Source organism: Camelus bactrianus, chromosome 17 (genome assembly GCF_048773025.1).
Source record: "Camelus bactrianus isolate YW-2024 breed Bactrian camel chromosome 17, ASM4877302v1, whole genome shotgun sequence".
Classification (NCBI taxonomy): Eukaryota; Metazoa; Chordata; class Mammalia; order Artiodactyla; family Camelidae; genus Camelus; species Camelus bactrianus.
The window spans coordinates 4,863,308-4,884,967 of record NC_133555.1 but is presented as its reverse complement, the minus strand read 5'-3'; the positions used below and the strand labels follow the sequence as shown (position 1 = coordinate 4,884,967).

Sequence of the window (21,660 nt, the reverse complement as noted above, 5' to 3'; positions counted from 1 at the left end):
AAGCAGAACTGTTGAAATTGTTGGCTAGAAATAGAAATGAGCCTTTAGGGCAGTAATAAAAACGTATGAAAAGTTGATCTGAGTTTCTCAGAGCAGACATGGACATTTAAATTTGTTCCTTAAAGCTCAGCCGCCTCATGTTCCTATCCCCTCGCCTCCTCCTTCAAGACGACTCCTCCCCCTCGGCCTCGGCCTTGTTTCTGAACTCACACTTCCCACCACGTAACAGCCACACACACATCCTGGATGTGTGCTTTATTTATCGTGGACAATGGCACCCCTCCCAGTGTGGACAGTCCCCCTGCCGTCGGTCGGGCTGGGTCCACAGGGAGACCCCCCAAGGAGTGACATCCAGGTCCATCCCGGCCTGGGTCCCCACGCCCCTCACCCCACAGCCACACCACCTTCCACCCCCGCAAGGCAGGAAAAGCCATCCTAGACCAAAGGTCCCTAAAAAGCACGACAGCAAAGTGCAAGGATGATTCCTAACTGAACCTGAATTAGGAGGACACCCACCCACAGGGGGCGCTACTGCCGTGAACATACTCGGGGTGTGAGACCACGTCACTGTGGCCAACACACCCCAAAGACAGCGAGTGTGGCAGAACAGTCACAAGTGAACTGTGAAGGATACGCGTTAATGTTTCCGTAGATCTGAACTTTCTCCAAAATAAAAAGTTGGGGAGTGGGGGGGGTGGCAGGTCAGACGATCATCAAATTTTGACGGCACGTTTAGAACCATGGAAGTTAAAGCACAGGCGACCAGGGATGCTGGGAGCCCTTGAACAGTCTTTCAAAAGAGCTTCCCCGGAGCAACCTGGGCCACGCCGCACACAGGACAAAGCCACAGGCAGGGCCAACGCTGGTTTCAAACTCAAAATGAAAGTCACGAGGCGGGCGGACAATCCCTACTGCCCGCGGTGAGCGGTGGGGGGGGGGCGGCTTCTCACACCCCAGGCGGCCTGCTCAAAGGCACGTAAGAGCGGGGATTCCGAGCAATTCTTTTTCATTTAACCAAGGTTCCGGAGCCCTGGATGACTGACAGTCCAGGGAGGCCATCTGCGGAGAACACCACCGGGGAAGGTAGTTTAGGATAGACCGCTGAAGCCCCTGAAGGTCACCCTAAAGAACCTGGATTTTATCTTACTGTCAAAACGGAGCCGGAGTCACCGCCCACCAATAAGCCACGCCCCCCATGTCGGCATGGAGCCCCGCGGCCACCGGCCCCTTCCACCTCTGTCCCCACCGCCAAGGTCTCCCTACGTCACAGGGTAGAACACGGAGCCCCTCTGTGTTACAGTCCCTCGGTATAACTTGCTCTAAAGCTAACACCGACGTGGTCACACACAAATAAAATAAACACAACGGGTCTATGAGAAAATGGCTGAAAAACACCTTGGCCCTGAGAACGTTTTAGGCAGCTCGGGAAAACCCCAGGAGTAAACACTGGGGCAGAGATTTGTTTTCTAGCATGAATAGATCTACCCTTTCACCCAGAAGTGTCCGGCCAGCCCTGACCGGGGAGATGCCCCCGCCTGAACTGGATTTCTCCTGTGCATACGTTTGACCTGGTGGTCACACCGGGATCGGAGCACGACGCACAGGAAGACATATACAGGAGTGGGGTGGGGGGGAGTCATTCAGACAGTAAACTCTGAAGGGTTAGTATTCGGAGTCAACGTTGGGATGCAATCATCTGACCCAAAACAAGCATCCCGCGGAGAGCCAGTGATTCCGATTTTGAACCGTGCCTGCGCCCAGGGGCAAAGGGCCTGCGTGTCTCTGGTGGGGAGCTGGGGGGGGGGGGGGGAGGCAGGGGAGCAGTGGTGGTGGGACTCTCTGCTCCAGTGTGTTCCCTGAACTCAACATCAAGGCTACAAGGAAAATCCAGAAGTACAGTACGTGGTGCCCCTGAGGGCTATTACATATTCGAAAGCCATTCTTACCATCCTTTCTGAAGGGAAAGCGTTGACAGTGCTCTGTCCCAGGGACACGTTCTTCATGAAGACATTTACTTAGCACCAAGAAGGTGTCAGCACTGTGCTGGGTGTGAGTGGGACAGACACGAGGAAGGGACCTGCAGTCCGGGGAGGGGAGCAGGCAGACAGGCACACCATTAGAGCAAAGTGTCATCATCTTATACACAGAAGGACTCATCTCGAAGCAGAAGGAATGAGCATTTGCCAAGAGAAGGAGGCAAGAAAAGCGAATGAGGACAGGAGTGGGGCACAGGGGCTCGTCTCAGCAAGGCGGTAGAGAAGCTCCTGCAGACAGGGGTCGGTTCAGCGTTTCCCGGAGCTGACTGGGAGCCATGGGAGAACTGAAGCAGGGAGAACGGATGCAGAAACCTTCTGGCACTAAAGTGCCAAGACCAGTAAGGAGGGCACTGCCACGGGAAACGGAGGTCTAAGCCACGGCGCAGGCCAGGACCTCCGCAGGAAACACTCAGCAGACTGATTTAACAGAGCGGAGCCATGGATGAGATACAGAGGACCAGCTGGAAGAAGAGAGGAGGCGACTTCAGGGCCAGTGGAAGGATGGACAGCTATCCCGTCACGAAGAGGCTTACACGGAAGAGGAAGTCAAGTAAGACAAGGAACTGCAGGTTTCCCCCTGACCTGGCGATGAGTAGGGTGCCGGTGAGCGAGAGAAAGAAGGTTCATTAAAGCTGATGTGAGGGGTCACGGCACTGGACTGTGGAATGGATGCAGAAGTGGAGATGGTCTCTTTAGAAACAGCTCAGGCAGAAGAAGAGATGGAGGGTGAGGGGCAGACGGTCAAGGGAGGGCAGGGCCCGAGGCTTCCTCGGTTTCTCCGGCCTCACTGAACCTCCCTAAGGCTAAGCATGAAAGATGGTGACCAACCACCCCAAACCAAGGGATCACACAATTGTTTCATTACAATACTTAAGCCGTGCAGCACCAGAGCTTTGAGAGTCTGAATGTTCCCAATAGAATTTTGAAACCAAATAAAATGCTCATTTTGTTAGGCAAGTTTGCTCCCTGGAATAGTGCTAACACGGCACAGGACAAAGGGAGAAAGGATCCCACGTTATGCCTGGGAAACCCTGGACTGAACCTTGGACTCTCAGAGGGGGATTCGCACCAACCACACCAGCAGACCCAGGAGATCGGGCCACGTGCTTCCCAAACTCTGGCCAGAAAACACTTGGTCCTTCAAGCATCCTGAGGCACGAGCGTCCTGAGACCCTGAATCCCCGAGGGGTCACTTTGAGGGCCATGCAGAAATGACTCCCAGTGAATCAGAAAACCCCACGACCACCCTTGACAGGATCAATGACAGGGACAGGTCTGGGGGAGCAATGCGGGCCCAGCCTCAGACTTGCCTTCCAGCGACCTGACCTACCAGGAGTTGGTCTGTTGCATCCTTGGCCTTGATCTGGTGTCTGTGCGGCTCCACTATTTGTATTTCTTGGGTCTCTTCAAGGAAGGGAAGGCAGGGGGTAGGATGGAAGAAGTCAGAGGGGAGGACGGTAGCAAAATCTGTTTCCTTCTAGTCTGCGGTGCACTTTGTCTCCACTGGGGCTGTGAAGGCTTGGATCCAGAATTCAGATCCCTGGTTTGGCAAGGTTTCTAGCTACTGCCAGACCCAAACCCTTACTGCTACACGGAGCTCTGTAATTATGCTTTGGAGACAATGTGTGAAGAAATTTCAAAATGGAAAAAGAGAGAACGTATGCTTGTGTGTGCGTGTTTGTGTGCATCCAAAGATGGAGCAGAGAAGATAAGAGACCAAGTACCGGCATTTATTAAATAAAAACTACACCCAGCACAGAATGCGGGGCTTGGACACCCCCTCGCTGGGTTCCCGCTGCATGCAGCGCAGCAGACAATCCATTTAGGTGCCAGACCCTAGAGGAAAATCAAAGGGCCATCGACACTCACACACGGGCACACCTCTGAGCAGTCCTCCTCCTGGTCCTCCATCAAAGCCGCCACACTGACAGCACTGGGTATACTTTCAGGACAGACTGGCTCTGTGCTGCAACAAGACGAGGTCTGTGTGGCCATAAAGCAGCAAGACTAATCCCCTACCCGGGGATAAAAATAGCTGCCATTTGTGCTCCCAGAGCAGAAGCATCTTCATGGAAGCAGCGCTCTAAAAAGAGCCGCAGCGCTCAGGGAACCAGGGCAGCGGGGAGACCGCCAAGCCCTGCGTTTTGTTTCCTCAACTTCTGAACAAATGCCTCTGACCATCCATAAACCTAAAAACACCCCTTTACCCCCCATTTTAGTGTGTCGCTTTAAACGGCGTCTTTACACATGCTAATGAAAGTTCTCTGATAAATCCTGAATATTCTTTAGTTCGTCTTTAGGAACAAAGTCCTCCTTTTTCAAGGTTCTCGTCCCCCCTTAATGACCTTCGTGATGCAGAAGAGCCCAGAGGTCCCCACACTGAAGGGAACAGACAGCAGATGACGGTCCTTTGTTCTGCTGCCGTGACTGCTGGCACGCGCGGCATTTCTTCACCCCGACTGCTATTTGGCCAGAAAAAACGCCAGCAGCAGGATGGTGATCAGCCTTCCCAGCTCTCTGCAAAGACTCTTAAGGCAGAAATGATGCCTGCTGGGAAAAGGCTGATGTCAGCTCTTAAGAGCACAGCTCCCTGCTCGGATAAGGAGGTCTTTGTTTTCAGCTGAGCTGTGAAAATGAGAAAATGCCTCTAGCCTGACAAACAAGAAACCCACACAACACAGGTCAGGCCCATGACCTTTATTTAAAGGTACCACACTTCATTAGCAAAACACTCGCATGGCCACACAGATGCGCCTTCAACGTCACGCGGGAGCGGCCAGAAAAAACCAGCTTCACTTCCAGCCCGTTAAGACTGACCCTGACCCGCAGCTCCAGCGCAGGGCCGAGTCCACCGCACACGAAGCCCTCCTCGGGCGCCCCCTCCCTGATGCGAAGCGTTCATTAACGACCCAGCTCCCTTCTTGTTTACTGAATTTTCAGAATAAATACACATACTCGCTGTTTGTCGGTGGGGAGGGTGGGGGTAGGTTTAAACCCAACGTAACAATCTCTCGGTTTCAGGGTTAGTTATTTAGGATAACTAAAATTAAGGCTATAAAATACCCGCTCAAACCCCAGAACACTTGGGGGAGGGCTTGCACGACTGTGTGAAAGTGCAGAACAAGAGAGTTTCAGGGCTGAGTTTGGATGACGCCAAGGAGGATGTGGGAGAAAAACAGAGAACGCACAGGGTTTGAGGGATTCTATTTCAAGAGTCTTTGATTTATGGAATCTGGAGGGGGGGTGGGGACTGTCTTCCTATATTTAAAGCAACTTTTAAAATGTTCTTGTCTCAGTCTTGCAGACTAAGGTTACTCACTCAGTGTAGAGTCAGAGATTTTAAACACGAACACAATCTCACAAGCACTTTCCTGAGCATAGAGGAAGCCCTCCTTCGTTCTCCTGGGCAATCACCTGCACAGACGCACCGTTTCAGACTCTTCAGGGGAAGCTGGGCAGCAGCCCCTCCGCCCACGGTCCCTGAAGGGAACCGTCACCGCGCTGGGCGGGTCTCCCCGCCTGGTGCTCGAGTTACTGACAAGATCTTCCTCACCTACACCCCTGCACCCCTGTCGCTGCGTGCTCCAGGGAACCGTCTCCACCGGTTGGCTCCAGAGCATCCTTCATTTGTGTTTTAAGGATGCTCACAGAGCAGATCTTCCAAAACCATAGGCACTAAGGTTCCATATCAAACGATTCACAGCAGCTGGATACGGATATTATCCTATACAAATGTAACAGAGTTGCTGAGAGCCCTGGCTCCGGGGACAGGCTGAGTTTTGACTCCTGGCTCCTTATTTTCCTACCACCTAGCCAGTTCTGTGACCTTGAGCGAGGTACAGAACCTCTCTGGGCCTCAGTTTTACCATCTGTAAAAGAGGGATAGTCACAGCCTCTGCATCACAGGGCTGGGAGGACGCAGTGAGATCATGCCTGCGAAGCGTTCAGCACAGTGCTCAACACAAGGTCACTGTCGTTAGCAAGCCCTGATCAGAGGCTCCTGTGAGCCTCTGGATGCTGGGAATCCTGACCTATCAGCATTCTCAGTGATGAAAAGTTCGACCCTCTCTAAGACTTCCATAGACATGAACACAACAATAATGTGCTCTGCCTGTAGATGTGGACCACTGTTCATCTTTCAAGGTCCCAGTTGCTAATAGGGTCAAGGTACTAAAATAACCTCAACTTTCCAATTTCCTCTGGGTCTAGTTGTTTTGTTTTGTATTTTTATTGAACTATAGCTGATGTATAATATTGTGTTAGTTTAAGGTGTACAGCAAAGTGATTGTTACACATGTGTATATATATATTCTTTTCCAGATTCTTTTCCATTATAGGTTATTTCAAGATACTGAATACAGTTCCCTATGCTCTACAGTAAATCCTTGCTGTTTATCTATTTTATATATAGTAGTGTGTATTTGTTAATCCCAAATCCCTCCCCTCCTTCCCCTTTGTTAACCTTAAGTGTGTTTTCTGTGTCTGTGAGTCTGTTTCTGTTCTGTAAGTTCATTTGAACTGTATTTTAGATTCCACATCTAAGTGATATCATATGATATTTGTCTTTGATTAACTTCACTTAGTATGATCCTCTCTAGGTCCATCCATACTGCTGCAAATGGCAATATTTCATTTTTATGACTGAATAATATTCCATTGTGTGTATACACCACACCTTCTTTAGCCAGTCATCTGTTGATGGACACTTAGGTTTCTTCCACATCTTGGCTACTGTAAATAGTGCTGCTATGAACACTGAGGTGCATGTATCTTTTTGAATTAGAATTCCCTCTGGATATGTGCCCAGGAGTGGGATGGCTGGATCATATGGTAGCTCTATTTTTAGTTTTTAAGGACCCTCCATACTGTTGTCCATAGTGGCTGCACCAGTTTACGTTCCCTCTGGGTCTAGTTTTAATTTGAAATGAGGAATTGCTTCCTCTACTTTCATGGAGTCTGTGGAATAAACAGCCTCTTGGTAAACCAGGTACATCCCTACTAAAAGCACCACAGGGATACAGGAAATGCAGAATCACCGAAGGGGGCATGACGGTGTTGCCGAGGGTCACACAGAGGCTTTACAGACTAGACAGCCCTGAACAGCTCAGGTACCAGCTGTACAGTCAACCCCACTGCAGAAAACAAAAGCAAAGACCAACACCCATTTTAACCAGTAATCAGTGAGTTGGGTTTTTTTCAACTGAGTTTCTATTATGTGCCCAGCATGTGATATCCAGGGCTTCCTCCAACCTCTGTCAAGCTGCAAGAACTACTGGTTTTGAGTTTGTCTGTTTTTCCCTTTGTGTTGCACCCTTTTGGGGGCAAGAGTGAAGTGACTAGGACGAAGGAGGGAAAAAAAGAGTAAGAATAGGAGGTTACGGGAAGAAGAAAGCAAAGGAGAAGGAGGAGCAAAGGAGATAGAGGGCCCCGAGCCTGGAGAGCACGCTCAAGGACACACGAGGAGTGGCTGCATCAGACTTGAGACAAAACTTCAAAGGACTGGCCGAAGAGGCAAAGGGGACACGTTTCACACCAGGACAGGATTTCAAAGGAGCAGCACCAGTGAGAGAGGCCACGTTTCCTCTCCCTGGGCCCCGCCCCCCTCAGCTCGGACTGTTACCCCCGTCTAGGGCGAGCACAGCGGTGACAGCACAAGGCCCGTGAGGTGGCTCTGATCCCAGCGTGAGCTGAGGGGGTTTGCCCTGTTCTGAGGCCAGGGGCGGCTACCCTGCAAGTGCACACCACTGATCAAAAAGAGGGCGCCTCCTCCCACGGGGACGCGAGCACATTCTCCGGAGAGTGGGTCTAATTTTCACGCCGACACAAACTGTGCAGCATCTGCCATGCGCCAGACACCAGAACGGGCGAGCGTCATCCCAAATATCTGATGTCCATCTTGAAGCTGCGTGTAATCCTGTCTCAGGTAGGATACAGCTGGGCCACACAGCAGGATTAATCTCAGCTCCGTCACTTTGCACACGTCATCCTCTCTACTTCCCCCTTAATCCTAGTCACTTCACTCTTGCCCCCATAAGGGTGCAAGAATTTCTGCTTCTGCAACACACACACACACACACACACACACACACAACCTCTTACAGGAACGCAGTTATGGTGAGGGTTAGATGAGATAACATACTTACAGTGTCGGCACAGGGCCAGTATACAGTGGGCACTCAATGTATGTTCTGTTCCTCTCACAGGTAACTGAGCGGACGGCCAGCCGCTCATCTTACTACACACTGTCACTCACACACAAAGCTGAAAACTTTCCTTTCTGCAGGTCATCTTAGACTGCACTCTTCAGGACAGAACGCTTACCGGATTCCACCGGCTGAGCAGCCTAGGAACTGAGTCACCGAGGAACTGAGTTTTCAACTGTATTTAATGTCAAATGTGAATGACCACATTAGACAACTCAAGTCTGGAGGCAATGACACCACAGGAACACCTCACACCCAGATCTTGGCTTCTAAATACTGTTCCCTGCTGAAAGGAACCAGGGTCCCTGGCTGGTTCCACGGCCGGGGCAGCTGGGCTACAAGATAGGGATCTGGTTTGCCAGACAATAAGGAAGTGCTCAAAAAAGAAAAGACAAAAATGGAGGCAAGTAACAAGAACCGATGAGTCAGGTGAAGGGGCTCCTGTCTGCCAGATCAGGGACGGGGACAGCCCACTCAGCTGTCCAGGACAGCTGTTCCTGGACAGCCCACAGGAACCCCCAAGTTCACGTGGATGATAGACAGACGGGGGAAGGAGAGGCTCTTCCTCACCAGCTCACACCTGAGTATCAGGGTAGCAGGAAAAATTACTGATGTTTCCACGAGACGAATCCCACGCTACCAGCTGCCTCATACCTTAATCCACTTTCTTTCTTAGTGGCAGACAGGGGACTTTCCAACTCCCCAGATAAGACATTCATGTTCTTAACACTTTCTTTAGGGAAAAAAAAATAACGTATTTCTCAGGTCACCCCTTCCAACAGGAAAATTAACAAACAGTTCCAATGACCCAGGAATTCTCAATGTGCAGGTTGTGGACAAATCTCTAGGGAGACCTCTTCCCTCCCCGCCCCCCACCGCCGGAACCAAGTCAGACGGAAGCGAGTCACACTCACTCAGTTTCTTACTCTGGCTCACTCTCTCCATCTCTCTGCTGGAAAATATGATGGAAAGAGTGAAATGCAGCCAAAGCACGCGTCTTTGAGACCCTCTTCACGTGAACCTGCAACTCAGTAAAGGCAACTTCTTGGGCACCTTGAGTAAAAAGGAGGGGACACGCCATAGCTCAAACAGGAAACACTTCATCAAATCAAACGACGTGCTTACTAAGCACCCTGCCACACGGAGAAGCAGAGGCGCGGCATCCTTCAAATCCGCCTGTGAAATCGGTCGTTTGGCGCTTAGACAGCACACACAGGAACGTCAGCGGTGTCACTGAAATGAGGAGCTACCCCACGGCGACAAGGGGCGCCGCCCACCCGCCCTGAGTCCAGGGAGATGGTCCACGGGCTGCTGCTTCGGGTTCCCTAAACCTGTGCATGACAACACCAACCGTGAGCGGCACGTGGACGCCACAATCCTGTTTCTGTAACTTGTACTTTAAACTCTTTACAACGTCATCGCAGCCCTGTGCTTCAAGGTCACGTGGGTAGCCACCCAAAGAGTCACAAAGTCATTTTTCAAATGCTTTGACACTCTAGTAATATTCAGAATGTCTAAAGTTCTGCTGAGCATCTGCCAGGCCCTGCACTGAGCACTTACAACCATCCTGCGAGGAAGGAACCACGATTACTCCCATTGAAAGATAAAGAAACTGGGATGTGAACCCAGACAATCCGACTAAAATGCGCACGCTCTCGAACCCTGCATTCACCACAGCAGTGCTCTGGTTCTCGTGATGCCAGCATCGAAATAATGAACTTACTAATAATAAAAGCAATAACTATCATCAACTGAGTATTGTCCTGGGACAAACCCCCAGCACATTTCTACTCAACTGCTCACAACAAGTTCTAGACGTGAACGATTACCACCGCCATTTCACAAAGAAGGATCAGAGGCCCAGACAAGCCGACTGCCCACGGCCACATGGCTGGTAAGCGGCAGAGCTAGGGTTTAAACTCTGGCATGTCTGATCACAAAACCTACTATCTCAGAGCCACCTCCCACTTCCTCCCTTTAAAATTAAAAAAAATAAAATAAAAAGGACCAAACGTCTCTTATTTGGGTTTGGGGAGAGGGTATGTAAGAACAAGAAATTCCTAGTAACAAAAGAATGAACTCCGAACAGCTGGGCACCCGGGATCGAAACCATGAGCCTCTCCCCGCGTGCAAGAGGGCATTGTTCTGCAGTGCCTTGTTGCTGGATTCCTGATCGTAGCAAATTCCAGGGCTCCAGACTGCAGGCTCAGCCTCTGACTAACACTACAGTGATTTACTGAGGATAAATACCTCTGTCAGTGTGTCTTATGACTGCACACAACCGTCCAAGCGGGCTGGAATGCCGGCAATGCTGAGGGCTGCTGGCGTTATCGGCTACCTCGAACCAAGCAAGGCCTCGCCTCCAGACTCCAAGCTTCAAGTTGCTGCCAGGAACAGCAGCATCCTCGGGAAAACCGGGGAGGCCGAGCATCCTGGATGATCACTAAACGTTAACTCACGCGTGGGGAGAGGATGGGAGCAGGGCCTCTTTACCTAGACAGTCAAGAGCTGCCTCCCCACCTCGGCCAAGACCCCAGACTCCGATCAGACAGAACAGCCGCACGCCCAACTCGGCGCACAGCTGGCAGGGTGCCTCTAAGTCCTGAAAACACGTGAAGATGCCTTCCACACCCCGCCCCCCATGAGAGGCGTATGTGTGAGAAATGCGAGGAGGGAGCCAAGACGCAGTGCAGGAAGCACGCTGGTTTCCAAACACAAATGCTGTCGCAGCGTCAGGGAACCTTCATTTCAACAAAGAGGGACACTGAGGCACAGAGCGGGGCAAGGCTGGGGAGGGGGCCGGTGCAGAGGGAGGCTGCGCCCTTCCCGCCAGAGACCGCATCTCCAAGGGCTGGAAGAGGCTCCTGCCCGATGTGTGTGCGGAGCAGCACCCTCTCCTGAACACAAAAGGCCGTCTCTCTCACTCTGGGACGGTCTCCCGTTCACACTGTGACCACACAGGTGAGAATGAATACCTCTTAAGGCGAACGACTCTAGACTCCGAAGCAAAACGTTTCACAGCGGTGGCTCAGGTGCCCGCCTGCCCTTCCCCGGCACATAAAGTCCCTCCCCGAAGACTGATGTTCCCAACAACCACCACTGGTGGTACAGACAAGACAAGGCCAGGTTTTCAGACAACCTCCAAGAAGCTCTAAGGGGAGTTAACGCCTTTGGGGAAAAACACCGGAACGGTCACACAGGTGAGCTGCAAGGCGGTAAGCGGTCATCTCTCCAGGAGTTAGGAAAATCGGTTTAATACCCCGCCCCCAGTGGCTGATAACCAGCCACCCTCTCCCTTCACGGTCGGCACAAAGTGCCAGGGAACCGTGGCCCGGCAGGGGCGGACGCGGGCCACTGCGGAGAGGGAACTTACAGGTGGGGGGCGAAGATGCGACTCATCTTGGTGGCATGGTCACTTTCACAGTCCAGGTCATCGTCCCCTGGCTCCACGCTGAACTTCCTCTTGCTGGGGCTGATGGGCGGGGGGCCGGTGCGGTGACTGGTGAGGGCAGATGCCACGGGGAGGGTCTGCAGCCTGGGCTCCCCCCTGAGAGCAGCTTCACCTGCACAAAGGGAGAGAGACATCGTCACCAAGCAGGGGACACGCCCCCACCCGAGTCCCCGCAGCCCCCTGCAGCACAACTCCTGGTGGAAAGTTTCTGGCAACGTGACGGGCTGCCAGCCATTCTCCGAACGCGGCCCGAGCCCACGGTTAGCTGCCAAGCATGAGACATTTTACATAAACATGGTTTCCCAGCACAATAACTCTTTTCTGCCCTGGCTTTATTGAGATATAATTGACATACAACATTGTGTGAGTTTAAGGGGAACAACGTGTTGATTCGATACCCTTTTAGGTTGCAAAACGTTCCCCCCCCTGGCTCACACCTCCATCGCGTCCCAGAACTACCATTTCTTCAACAACTTCTCAGGGTAGAGTTTTAAAATTAAACAGTGCAGTAAAGTCTCAGGAAAGGGGGAGTACTGACCGCAAACCATCTCAAAAGTTAATTTAAAACATTAAAGGTCTGTTGATTTGTAGGTATTCAACCCCATACCTACAAGAGAATGACCTAACATTGGTTTCCCTAAAACCACTAAACCCACTTTTCTTACTTGTTACATTTTTATTATGTTTTTGGTATGTCATTTTTTTAAAGAATGAGGAAAATTTATGAGTTAATAGTTCACATATTTGCCCCCAAAGTTAAAACAAACAAAAAACACATTGTTTAGTGGGAAATAAACATTTCATTTGTACAGTACACTAAAAATGGCATGTTAAAAATATGATTACCAGCACCAAGTTTCTGTGTGTAATTGGTCACACGCTGAACACACAGGTGTAGTTCTCAAAACATTTTCAAAGTTAGACCCTCATACCAGAGTCCACATTTTGATCTGATTTGACATCCTGGTGTTTTTCATTCCTCTTTGTAAAAGACTTTGTGCTGAGCGATAACTTTGCACCTGGCTATGAATTAAAATAAGCATAACCTTTCATTTCAAGAACGGTTATATACTTTCTAAAATTTATAAACAAGAATAATAGTTACTTTAAGAGAAAACTTCAAGCTTTCTAAGTCGTAGGGGGGACCCTAAAATTTTCACAAATAATAAACCTTTTGTGTGCTTTTCATATTGGTCTCTGAGGCCTGACCAATTTTGTTTCCACTTGGTCACAATTTAAGAGCCATATTAGGACAAAGTCGACTTCATCTCAGGCCTTGTGGTGTACCTAAGAAAGGAAATCTCTGTTACTGCTGATTTTCATATCACCACGGACGTGCGGGCAGTTCTAACAGCTGCTTCCTTCATACGCGTGTGACAAATATGATTTTGTTAGGGAAGGGAGCAAGGGGAAAAACCTTCCTCATGTTTACCAGGAAAAATAAAAATGTTGCCAATTTAGTCAGCAAGACACAAACTAGCAAACATACAGTGACCCGTAATACTCCACCAGTCAGGGTTTCTTTTAAGGATTCTGGCCCCAAAGCAAACTGGAACTTTCCATTTTAAACGAGATAACCTAAAAACAGGCCCTACGCTGCGCTGGCCTGCGACACGCAGAGACTCAGTAGGATCCTGGTTGACCTCCACTTGCTATTAAGTCATTTTTTGTTTAAACAAACAAACAAACAAACAAGAGTGCTAATATTTAAGCCTGGATAAATTAGAAAAGATTCTTTCCAACTCCGCGCCTCTGCCTGTCTTCCCCTCCTCCTCAGAGAGGGGAGACGGAGTGTCCAACGTGGAGCGCCAGTGGCCCCACTAACTTTTAGAGGAGCCTGGTGATCCCCCAGGAGCTCGGCCCTTGCAAATCAAGCCTCACCCACGAGGCACCAGGCCCCTGCGCCCTCCACCCGTGTTTCTCCATTGCTGGCGGGATAAGGGTGCTCTGTGTGGCTCCGTGAGGACCCCTGGGCTTTGGGAGCCATCTCATCAGATGCCAGATGTGTGGCAACAGCAGTTGCCACGGAAAACTGCCACCAGAGCAACAAATTGAAGTCACTCCAAAAAAGGAAGAGTCACTCATGGCACGAGCACCTGCTGTTACTCGGGAAGCAACTCTCGGGGCGAGAACAGCATCCCTGCCCCGTGCCCCAGCATCCATCCTCATTCAAGTGTGTGGGCTCGTGTGCGTTTTAAGCTCATCACACGGAGGTGTGGCTTGTCTTTCAGACTGAATGGCAGCAGTCTGACATAGAACATCCACGGGAACCCTTTGAAAACCCTGGAGATGTCTAACCCGAGGGCGTTGAGGATCCACAGAGGAGCACAGGCGGGCCTCCTCCCCCAGGGGGTCCCCTAGGTGTGATGGGGACATGCACGCGGTTCGTGCCGGGAGGGCTGTGTACACGGACGGCCTCATTTGACGGATGAGAAAACTGTCTCCAAACATGGAGTGGCCTATGCAGGGTCACTGTAGTGAGAACCCACGCCCTCTGCCTCCTCCTGAACGCTGTGCACGCCCCACGACGGCTCAGAGCAGAGGAACCAGGGGCAGAAGAGCCCAGTGAGGGGGCAGACGGGTCAGGTCAGTTGCATTTCTTCCTTCCTCTCTGGGCCCTGGACGAGGACCCGGCCCAACGCCGGGGATTGCAGAGCAGGACATGCTGTTGTTGGTGTGCACTAAGCAAAGCAAGGTTAAAATTACTTTAGTAAAACTGAGGAGTACATTTGGTGCACAAGCCGAGACACCCATGGGACACTCTCCCTTTCTTTCGAACCGGGCACTCCGGGAAGCACCCTTCCCCTCCCCAGGCCTCTGAACAGCAAGAGGAGGGACTGGCTAACAGCTCACATCCTTCAGCTGTTAGAATTAGTGATCCCATTCTGTGGTCCACAATCCTATGATCAAGTAACCAGCCAACCAACATCTACTAAGAAATGATTACGTGTGAAACACTGAGCTGAGACACCAAAACCCAAAGGACGTACTTCAGATCTTACATGTACATTCTTTTTTCTTTCTTTAAGGAAAAAAGACTGAATCCTCGGCCAAATTAGTCTTCACAGGAGTCCTGTCTTGTCTTCTAACGCACGCGTCAGTCTCTAAAAGAGAAACAGCAGTACTGCCTCCGATCACCCCGCCCCCCCCCCCCCCAGTTCGCCCCACACAGTCCTGTAAACTCAGCCTCCCGAGGTGCCATTCTGAGCACATCAACCCATCCTCATCCCAGACGGCCAGGAGCGTGCCAGTCACTGATAAACCACCACCCCACTGCTTCACCGCTGCAGATCCACTACGTTTCCCTTCTTTGTTCCTCATATTCCTCTTTCAAAGCTCTGAGAATTTCAGCCCCAGAAGTCAAACTGGACTAGTCAACACTTCACAGAGAACTCAGAGTCTAACCTCAAGATCTTTACTCAGGTTCTTCCCCCAGTTTTCCTGTACTGACATCCTACACATCCGGCAAAGGCCACTCACTAATGCCACCTCCCTCAGGTTGCCTTCCTTGATTCCTCAATCTGAAAGCCATCTCTTCTTCCCCACAGAAACTCATCACTATGGCCCTTCCCTTCCCACTTTGTTTTGTACTTTGAAGCAGGGCACATTTTATTCATTTTCTAGACTTGGTGCACAGAGTACAATGATTCCACACAGCAGATGGTCAGTACACGTCAACCATGAGTTAACACGGCAAGGTGTGCCCGCGTTAAAGTGTTTGGGGATGTGTTAAAGATCAAAGATAACGTAGGATAAGGAATTTTTAAAGATCTCTTTAAGAATATATTTATATAAAGACCTGTTACAACTCAACAATAAAAAGATAACCCAATTTAAAAATAGGAAAGGATCTGAACAGAACGTTCTCCAGACAAGACCTGCAAATGGCCAGTAAGCACAAGGAACGATCTTCAGCATCACTAGCCATCCGGGAAACACAGATCAAAACCACAAAGAGGCAGCACCTCACAGCCACGAGGAGGGCTGGCACCAGAAGACAGACAGCAAGCGATGGCGAGGATCTGGGGACGTTAGACACCCTCGGGTACTGCTGGTATGAATGTAAATCGTGAAGCTGCCATGGAAAACCATTTTGGGCCAGCCCTCAAATGGTAAAACACAGAGTTACCATATGAGCCAGCAATCACCCTCCACGGTATATATATCCAAGAGAAATTAAAACATACATTCATACAAAACGTATACATGAATGTCCATAGCAGCATTATTCATAATCGCTAACCCCCCAAATATCCATCAATGAATGAAACAGATACAGAAAACGTGGTCTATCCACACGATGGAAGGTCATTCAGCTACAAGAAGAAATGCAGTCCTGGTTCAGGCTGCAACATGGATGGACCTAGAAAACAACTCTGCTGAGCGAGAGAAGACAATACAAGGGGCCACGTACTGACTGATTCCACTTACACACAATGTCCAGGCAGAGGCACGAAGCCCGGAAGTAGGTCGGTGGGGGCTGGGGGCGGGGAGAAGGGGGGTGGGACGGGACTGCTGGTGAGTGCAGGGTTTCTTTGGGGGATGATTAAAAAAAAAAAAGTTCTAAAATTCATTGTGAAGGTTGCACAACTTCGTGAATACACAAACATCCACTGATCTGTACACTTTAAATGGGTGAATTGTATGGTGATGCAAATTACAGTTCAATAAAGCTGTATCTGTAAGTGAGTGAATGAAGACCCCAGTATCACGAGAGCCCTTTCTCACTCGGGTTTTCCCACAACTCACTGTTAAGTAAGAACAGGCACACATTCATTTTCCCTAAAATAAAAATAAACCTTTTTGTGGCTATGGCTGTACCCGTCTAAGTGTGCTACGTCAGATGATTCTCCAAATATTTATCAAGTTAAAGAAATCCAAGCAGAAGCACTGGAGGTGACGCAGACACTTGGACTCAGAGTTCTGTTAAGCTCCAGTTCAGCTTTTAATCAGACTGCGTGTCTGCGTGTCTGTTACACACTGAAGGCTGTGCGAAGTGTTGTCAGAAAAACAGATGATGGAACTGAGAGAGACCCGACCACAAGCAGGGAAGGAAAAAAACACACAGGGAAAGGAACTCATCCTGGTGTAGAGAAGACTTTTTAATGCTAATGTGCATTCTCAAACTCCCAATCCTTTGGTAACTGAAAAAGGAGAAAAGATGGTTTTTCTTTGTCAAGAACAAACAGGAGGGAGACCTCAGCTGTAGGAGGAACCCGGTGTTTCAAGATTTTCGAGTTGTCTTAGCTACAACCGTCAGCTTAACTTTTTTTTTAAGTTACAATTATAACCAACTAAGCTCAATATTTAAAGTGTATTTGGTCTTTTAAACGAAGGTGATTTTATCCAGGTATGTGTTACTGAAGATCAATGCCTCACAGATACAAAAAATTACTTAATTGCTGTTTTGAGTCATGGGGGCAGTTCTAGTATGTGGATCACAAATATTCCTTACATATTTCTCCCAACTGAAGGTGAGCAAGGATTCTGGCCCCAAGATTCCACAAGAACCAGCATGTATTAATTTCAATGAAAAAAAAAAAGTTCATTAGAGAGAAAGAAAAAAGAAAACCACTTAGATTTATGAAGAGCTACCTAATGATTCTTCGAAATATTAGAAGAAAATTCTGCTTCCAAAGTCAGAATAGGGGTGGGGGCCGGGAAGAAAAAACGAGACAGAAGGTTGAAACCTGGGAACACGCAGCCCCGTTTCAGAATCCTGCTCTTGCCGTATTTAAAAGATTCTAAAACTCCTTATTTCCTACATTAAATGTAGCTTACACTGAAGTGTCTATAATCAGTTGGCATGTTGCTGTCTTTGGGGGTCATGACACAACGATTCATCTTAGACTGGACACAATATGGAACCCAACAGAAGGGTCTTCAAAACAGCATTCGTCTCTTTTTTGTTTGTTTGTCCTTTCATTTTTTAATGTGTTTTTTGAGGGGGAGGGTAATTAGGTTTCTTTTCTTTCCTTCTTTCTTTCCTTCCTTCCCTTCTTTTTGTTTTACTGGAGGTACTGGGGATTGAACCCAGGACCTCATGCATGCTAAGGACGTGCCCTACCACTGAGCTATACCCTCCCCCCAGCACCTGTCTCTTTAGCCTTGGTTTCCTCATTTGTAAAATTAAGTGGTTCAATTGGCTCCTCTTGACGGCCCCCCTTCAGCTCTCCAAGTCTACACAACATTCGTCTTCCAAAGATGGCCTTGCACAGCACACTCAACTTGTACAGCACACACTTGACACGGTGGGAGAAAAAGCTGATTCGACCAAGTACTCTTAACTAATAGTTCGCCTCCTAATTGAAGGACATTTAGTTAAAAAGCAAGCACCCTTCTGAGTCTCATTGTCCTGGCTGCATTCACTTATTCCAATGCCACAAGGAAGTTACCATTTGTCAGCTGAATGAAGCCTAAGAGGAATGCAGTTGGGTCCACGGAATGCAGACTTGACTTTTGTGGAGCTGAATCGTGGAGGCCAAGACCTTCAACGTGGAGAGGAGGCAACTGATCCGGTTTCAGGGAGATGGACACATCCCAGGATCAGAACCCAGGCAGCATCAGAACCCCGGTCGCGATGCGTCCCCACCCAGTCTGGGGGCCGTGCACCAGGCGGGGACTTGTGACTGTGCTGAAGACTGTGGCGTGACTCAGGAGAGATTAATCAAAATAATGGCATTTACTGTCGTTTTATGGCAATTAGTCAGACAGCACGAAGCTGAAGTGACAGTGTCCGTGTTTATGGGAAAAGGGGAGGGACACTCAGACTGAGGAGCATCTTGCTTTAACGTTCAAGACAGATTTTTTTTTTTCACAAAAATTTCTGTGCCTTGCCCAACAGCGTTTTCTGCCACAATTTAAATCTTTGCTGTGTAAGATTTTACATTCTACTCTCCTCCCCACCCCTTTTATCATGTCTGAACCTAAATCAAAGAAGTAAAACCACAGCTCGGCCCCCCAAGCCAGCCGCCGGGCCACGGGCTGTCTCCTGTCTGACCACAGCCCACGGCGAGCAGACTGACATCAGCGTGCTGGCCGGGGAGCACCTGATAAAACAAACGCACCCTAACATTTCACAACGCATCTCGCGCCTCACAAGCTCATGACGGAGCAGGGCAGCCTGGCGGGGCAGCCGGGGCCTATTCATTTTCCTCCAAACAATACTTCTTTGTCTCAGGGACTAGCAGCTGGGGAGGAGCCCGGGAAGTCAACCGCGTTCAAACTTGTGGCTCTCCCCATTCTGCTGGACTTTTTTCTTTGCTCTAAAAAGGAGGGCTGTTAGGCAACATGATGAAACCCGGGTGAGCCAGCGGAGATAAAAGATGTGACGTAGTGTCTGCCAGGGGTACAAGGATTGCACGTGACCCTACAGCTCAGTGATGGGGCCCCTTTCCCACCGCCCCTTGCGGTGCGACACAAAGTGCCTTTCCCACTGTCACTCCCCAGACTCGTGGCCCTGAAAACTCAGAGCCGACCGTACAGCTGGAGGCCAAACCTCTGCCAAAGGTCACTCTTGTCCAGTCAGCCAGGGGAGGGGCGTGGGGAAGGCGCTGCCAGACCCCAGGCTGAGCTTGGTTTGAGTAGCTCCCATCTTTTCTTTAGAGCAATCAGGAGATTGTTGAGAGAGAAAAAGCAAAAAGAAAACCCGACAACCTGGGTGACTGGTGGCTAATAATGTAATTAAGGAGAACAACATCGCAGTTAAACTTGTGGAGTTGAAGCACACGGTTTTAGCTAGAATTTCAAGTACTCTGAATAATCCCGGAGACGCTGCACTGTGTCAGAGCTCTCCTGGATCTTACACTAGTACAATTTACTTTAAAAGCATTTAAAAGTGTGAGTAGGTGTTCCTGGTTTTCCGGACTATAGTCCTGGAAGGGAGGAGGGAAAGAGTAGCTCCTATCCTGCAGCCAAGGAAACTCGTGTTTCAGGAGCGAGTGAACCGCTCAAGTCACAAAGCTGATCAGTAGAAGGGCTGGAGGGAGAAACTTGGCATTTACAGTTTCCAGTTTGCATAACCTTTCTACCTAAGCAGGACGCTTTACAGGTTAAGGGAAAGCAGTAGGAGGAAGCCAACTGAAGGGAGGAACTCAGAGAGCATGGAAGGGAGGGGAGGGAGAGGGAAGGGGGAGAGTGAGAAGGGGGTGTCACGGGGCTGAACTGAGCCCCCCAAATTCATACTGCAGTTCCAACCCCAGAACCTCAGAATGTGACCGCAGGTGGACACAGTGCCATATGGGGGCGCCCCAATCCAACAGGACCATGTCCGTGTTAGGGGAGACGAGGACACAGACACACACACGGGAAAGACCAGGGGAACGTGAAGACGGACAACCACACGCCGAAGGGAAGGGCCTCGGGGAAACCAACCCTGCCAACACCTTCATCTCAGAAGTCCAGCCTCCAGAACTGAGAGAGAATGAAAGTCTGCTGGGTGAGCCCCCCAGTCTGGGCTGCTTTGTTCCAGCGGCCGGAGCTAACTCATCTATGGAGGGAACAAGGAGACAGAAGAGGTGAGGACAGGGCTGCAACCTGGGTCTGACGCAAAGCATAAAGTTCTTCTTCGCTTTGGGACCAAAGAGCTTCCACCCCTTGGTCTGTGCTGACTGACCTAACAGAGCAGGACTGGTCTCCGTGGAAGCAGTCTCCTGCCTGGAGACCACGTCCAGATTACAACCTGCCCTGGAGGGGAGGAAACCCATGGGCTGGCACAGAAAACAAGTGGACTTCTAAGTGCACGGAGACTCGTGCTGAACCTCGGTGTGAACTAACACACAGGAGGGACCGGGGCTCTCTCTGAAAAGCCCAGGTGGAAGGGAGGGTCCCTGAGACCAGATTGGGGGTCTCACCCAGGTTGCTCCCAGACAGCTGATGCTGCCGGTGCATGAAGGGTAGACAATGTAGACAGTTCCTAATGAGTTTAAATTCTCATGTAATTCTCCAGGTCCAAGAGGAGAACAGGTAAAAAGATATTCCCAAACAAATGGTAAGACGTCTATAATTTCCAGTATCCATTCTAAATATAAATACACAGTAAGATGCTTTAATAAGGTGAAGAGAAAAAGGCTCATCTGATGTTAAAAAGCACTAACTAAAAAATATTCGAAAGTTAATTAAAAATTGTTATATTCACATCCATATGTTGCTATTCATTTAATTAGCAAGTTCTACATCATTTAAAATAATCGTGCTGTACTCAGGGTTCAAAAAAAGTGCATGCAATCTCCTTTACCCTACTGAAGTCACTTTATGACTGAGCTGTAGCTTCACAGATGATGTAATACTAACCTGGGTGAAACTGCCACAAAGTAAGAGGACTCAAGTGACTCTTACTGTCATCTTACATGTCATCGACAGAGATATACTACGTATTTATCATCTCAGCTTAAAGAAAAATTCAGGTACCTAACCGTGAGTAATTAGGCTGAAGATCCAGAGACGTCAGTGTCAGGTTGGATTTTGGCTTCATCAGTCATAACGGGGATTCAAAAAGCCTGAACACCTGTTCACAACCTTGGCTTCCTGAGCCAGACCTCAGAGCCACCCCAGCTTCTGTCCTTGGTCTCCCACCCTAGACTGCGGCTCAGACAGGGTTCCGAGTGCACCAGGGAAGCGGAGTCTCAGCGCCTCAGCCCTGCTTTGACTGCGCTGCGCCTGCTGGAGATCAGCACGTGGGAACAGTGAGTCACAAGTCCTCACGTGGCCCTGTCTGAGGCCCCAGCACTGACACACGACCTGGGAACCCCACGGAGATAAGAGCAGTTCAAGAACCTTTGATGCCAAACGCACAAAACCCTCCTTAATGGGCAGGACTCCTCAGGCCCGCCAGAAATTCCTCACTATGTTCGCTCGCAAATCTACGTTTGTAGCACATTACTGTTAACGAGAAAGAGGAGAATTACGAACGCAGTGTTCGCGGATGGTGCTGGAGTCGGGCACTTTGCTGGGGCTCACCGGCCCTTCTAGT

General features: G+C 49.7%; 1 protein-coding gene across 3 annotated transcripts in view; it reads right to left on the bottom strand.

Moving 5' to 3' along the window:
• The window catches only part of VGLL4 (vestigial like family member 4), a 142,484-nt gene that overhangs the window by 25,053 nt on the left and 95,771 nt on the right, over positions 1-21,660 (bottom strand). For all 3 annotated transcript variants that reach the window (XM_074344343.1, XM_074344341.1, XM_074344340.1), the window contains one exon: positions 11,613-11,802. In XM_074344343.1, the coding sequence (XP_074200444.1) occupies positions 11,613-11,802 (190 nt within the window). The remainder of the gene's footprint in view (positions 1-11,612; positions 11,803-21,660) is intronic.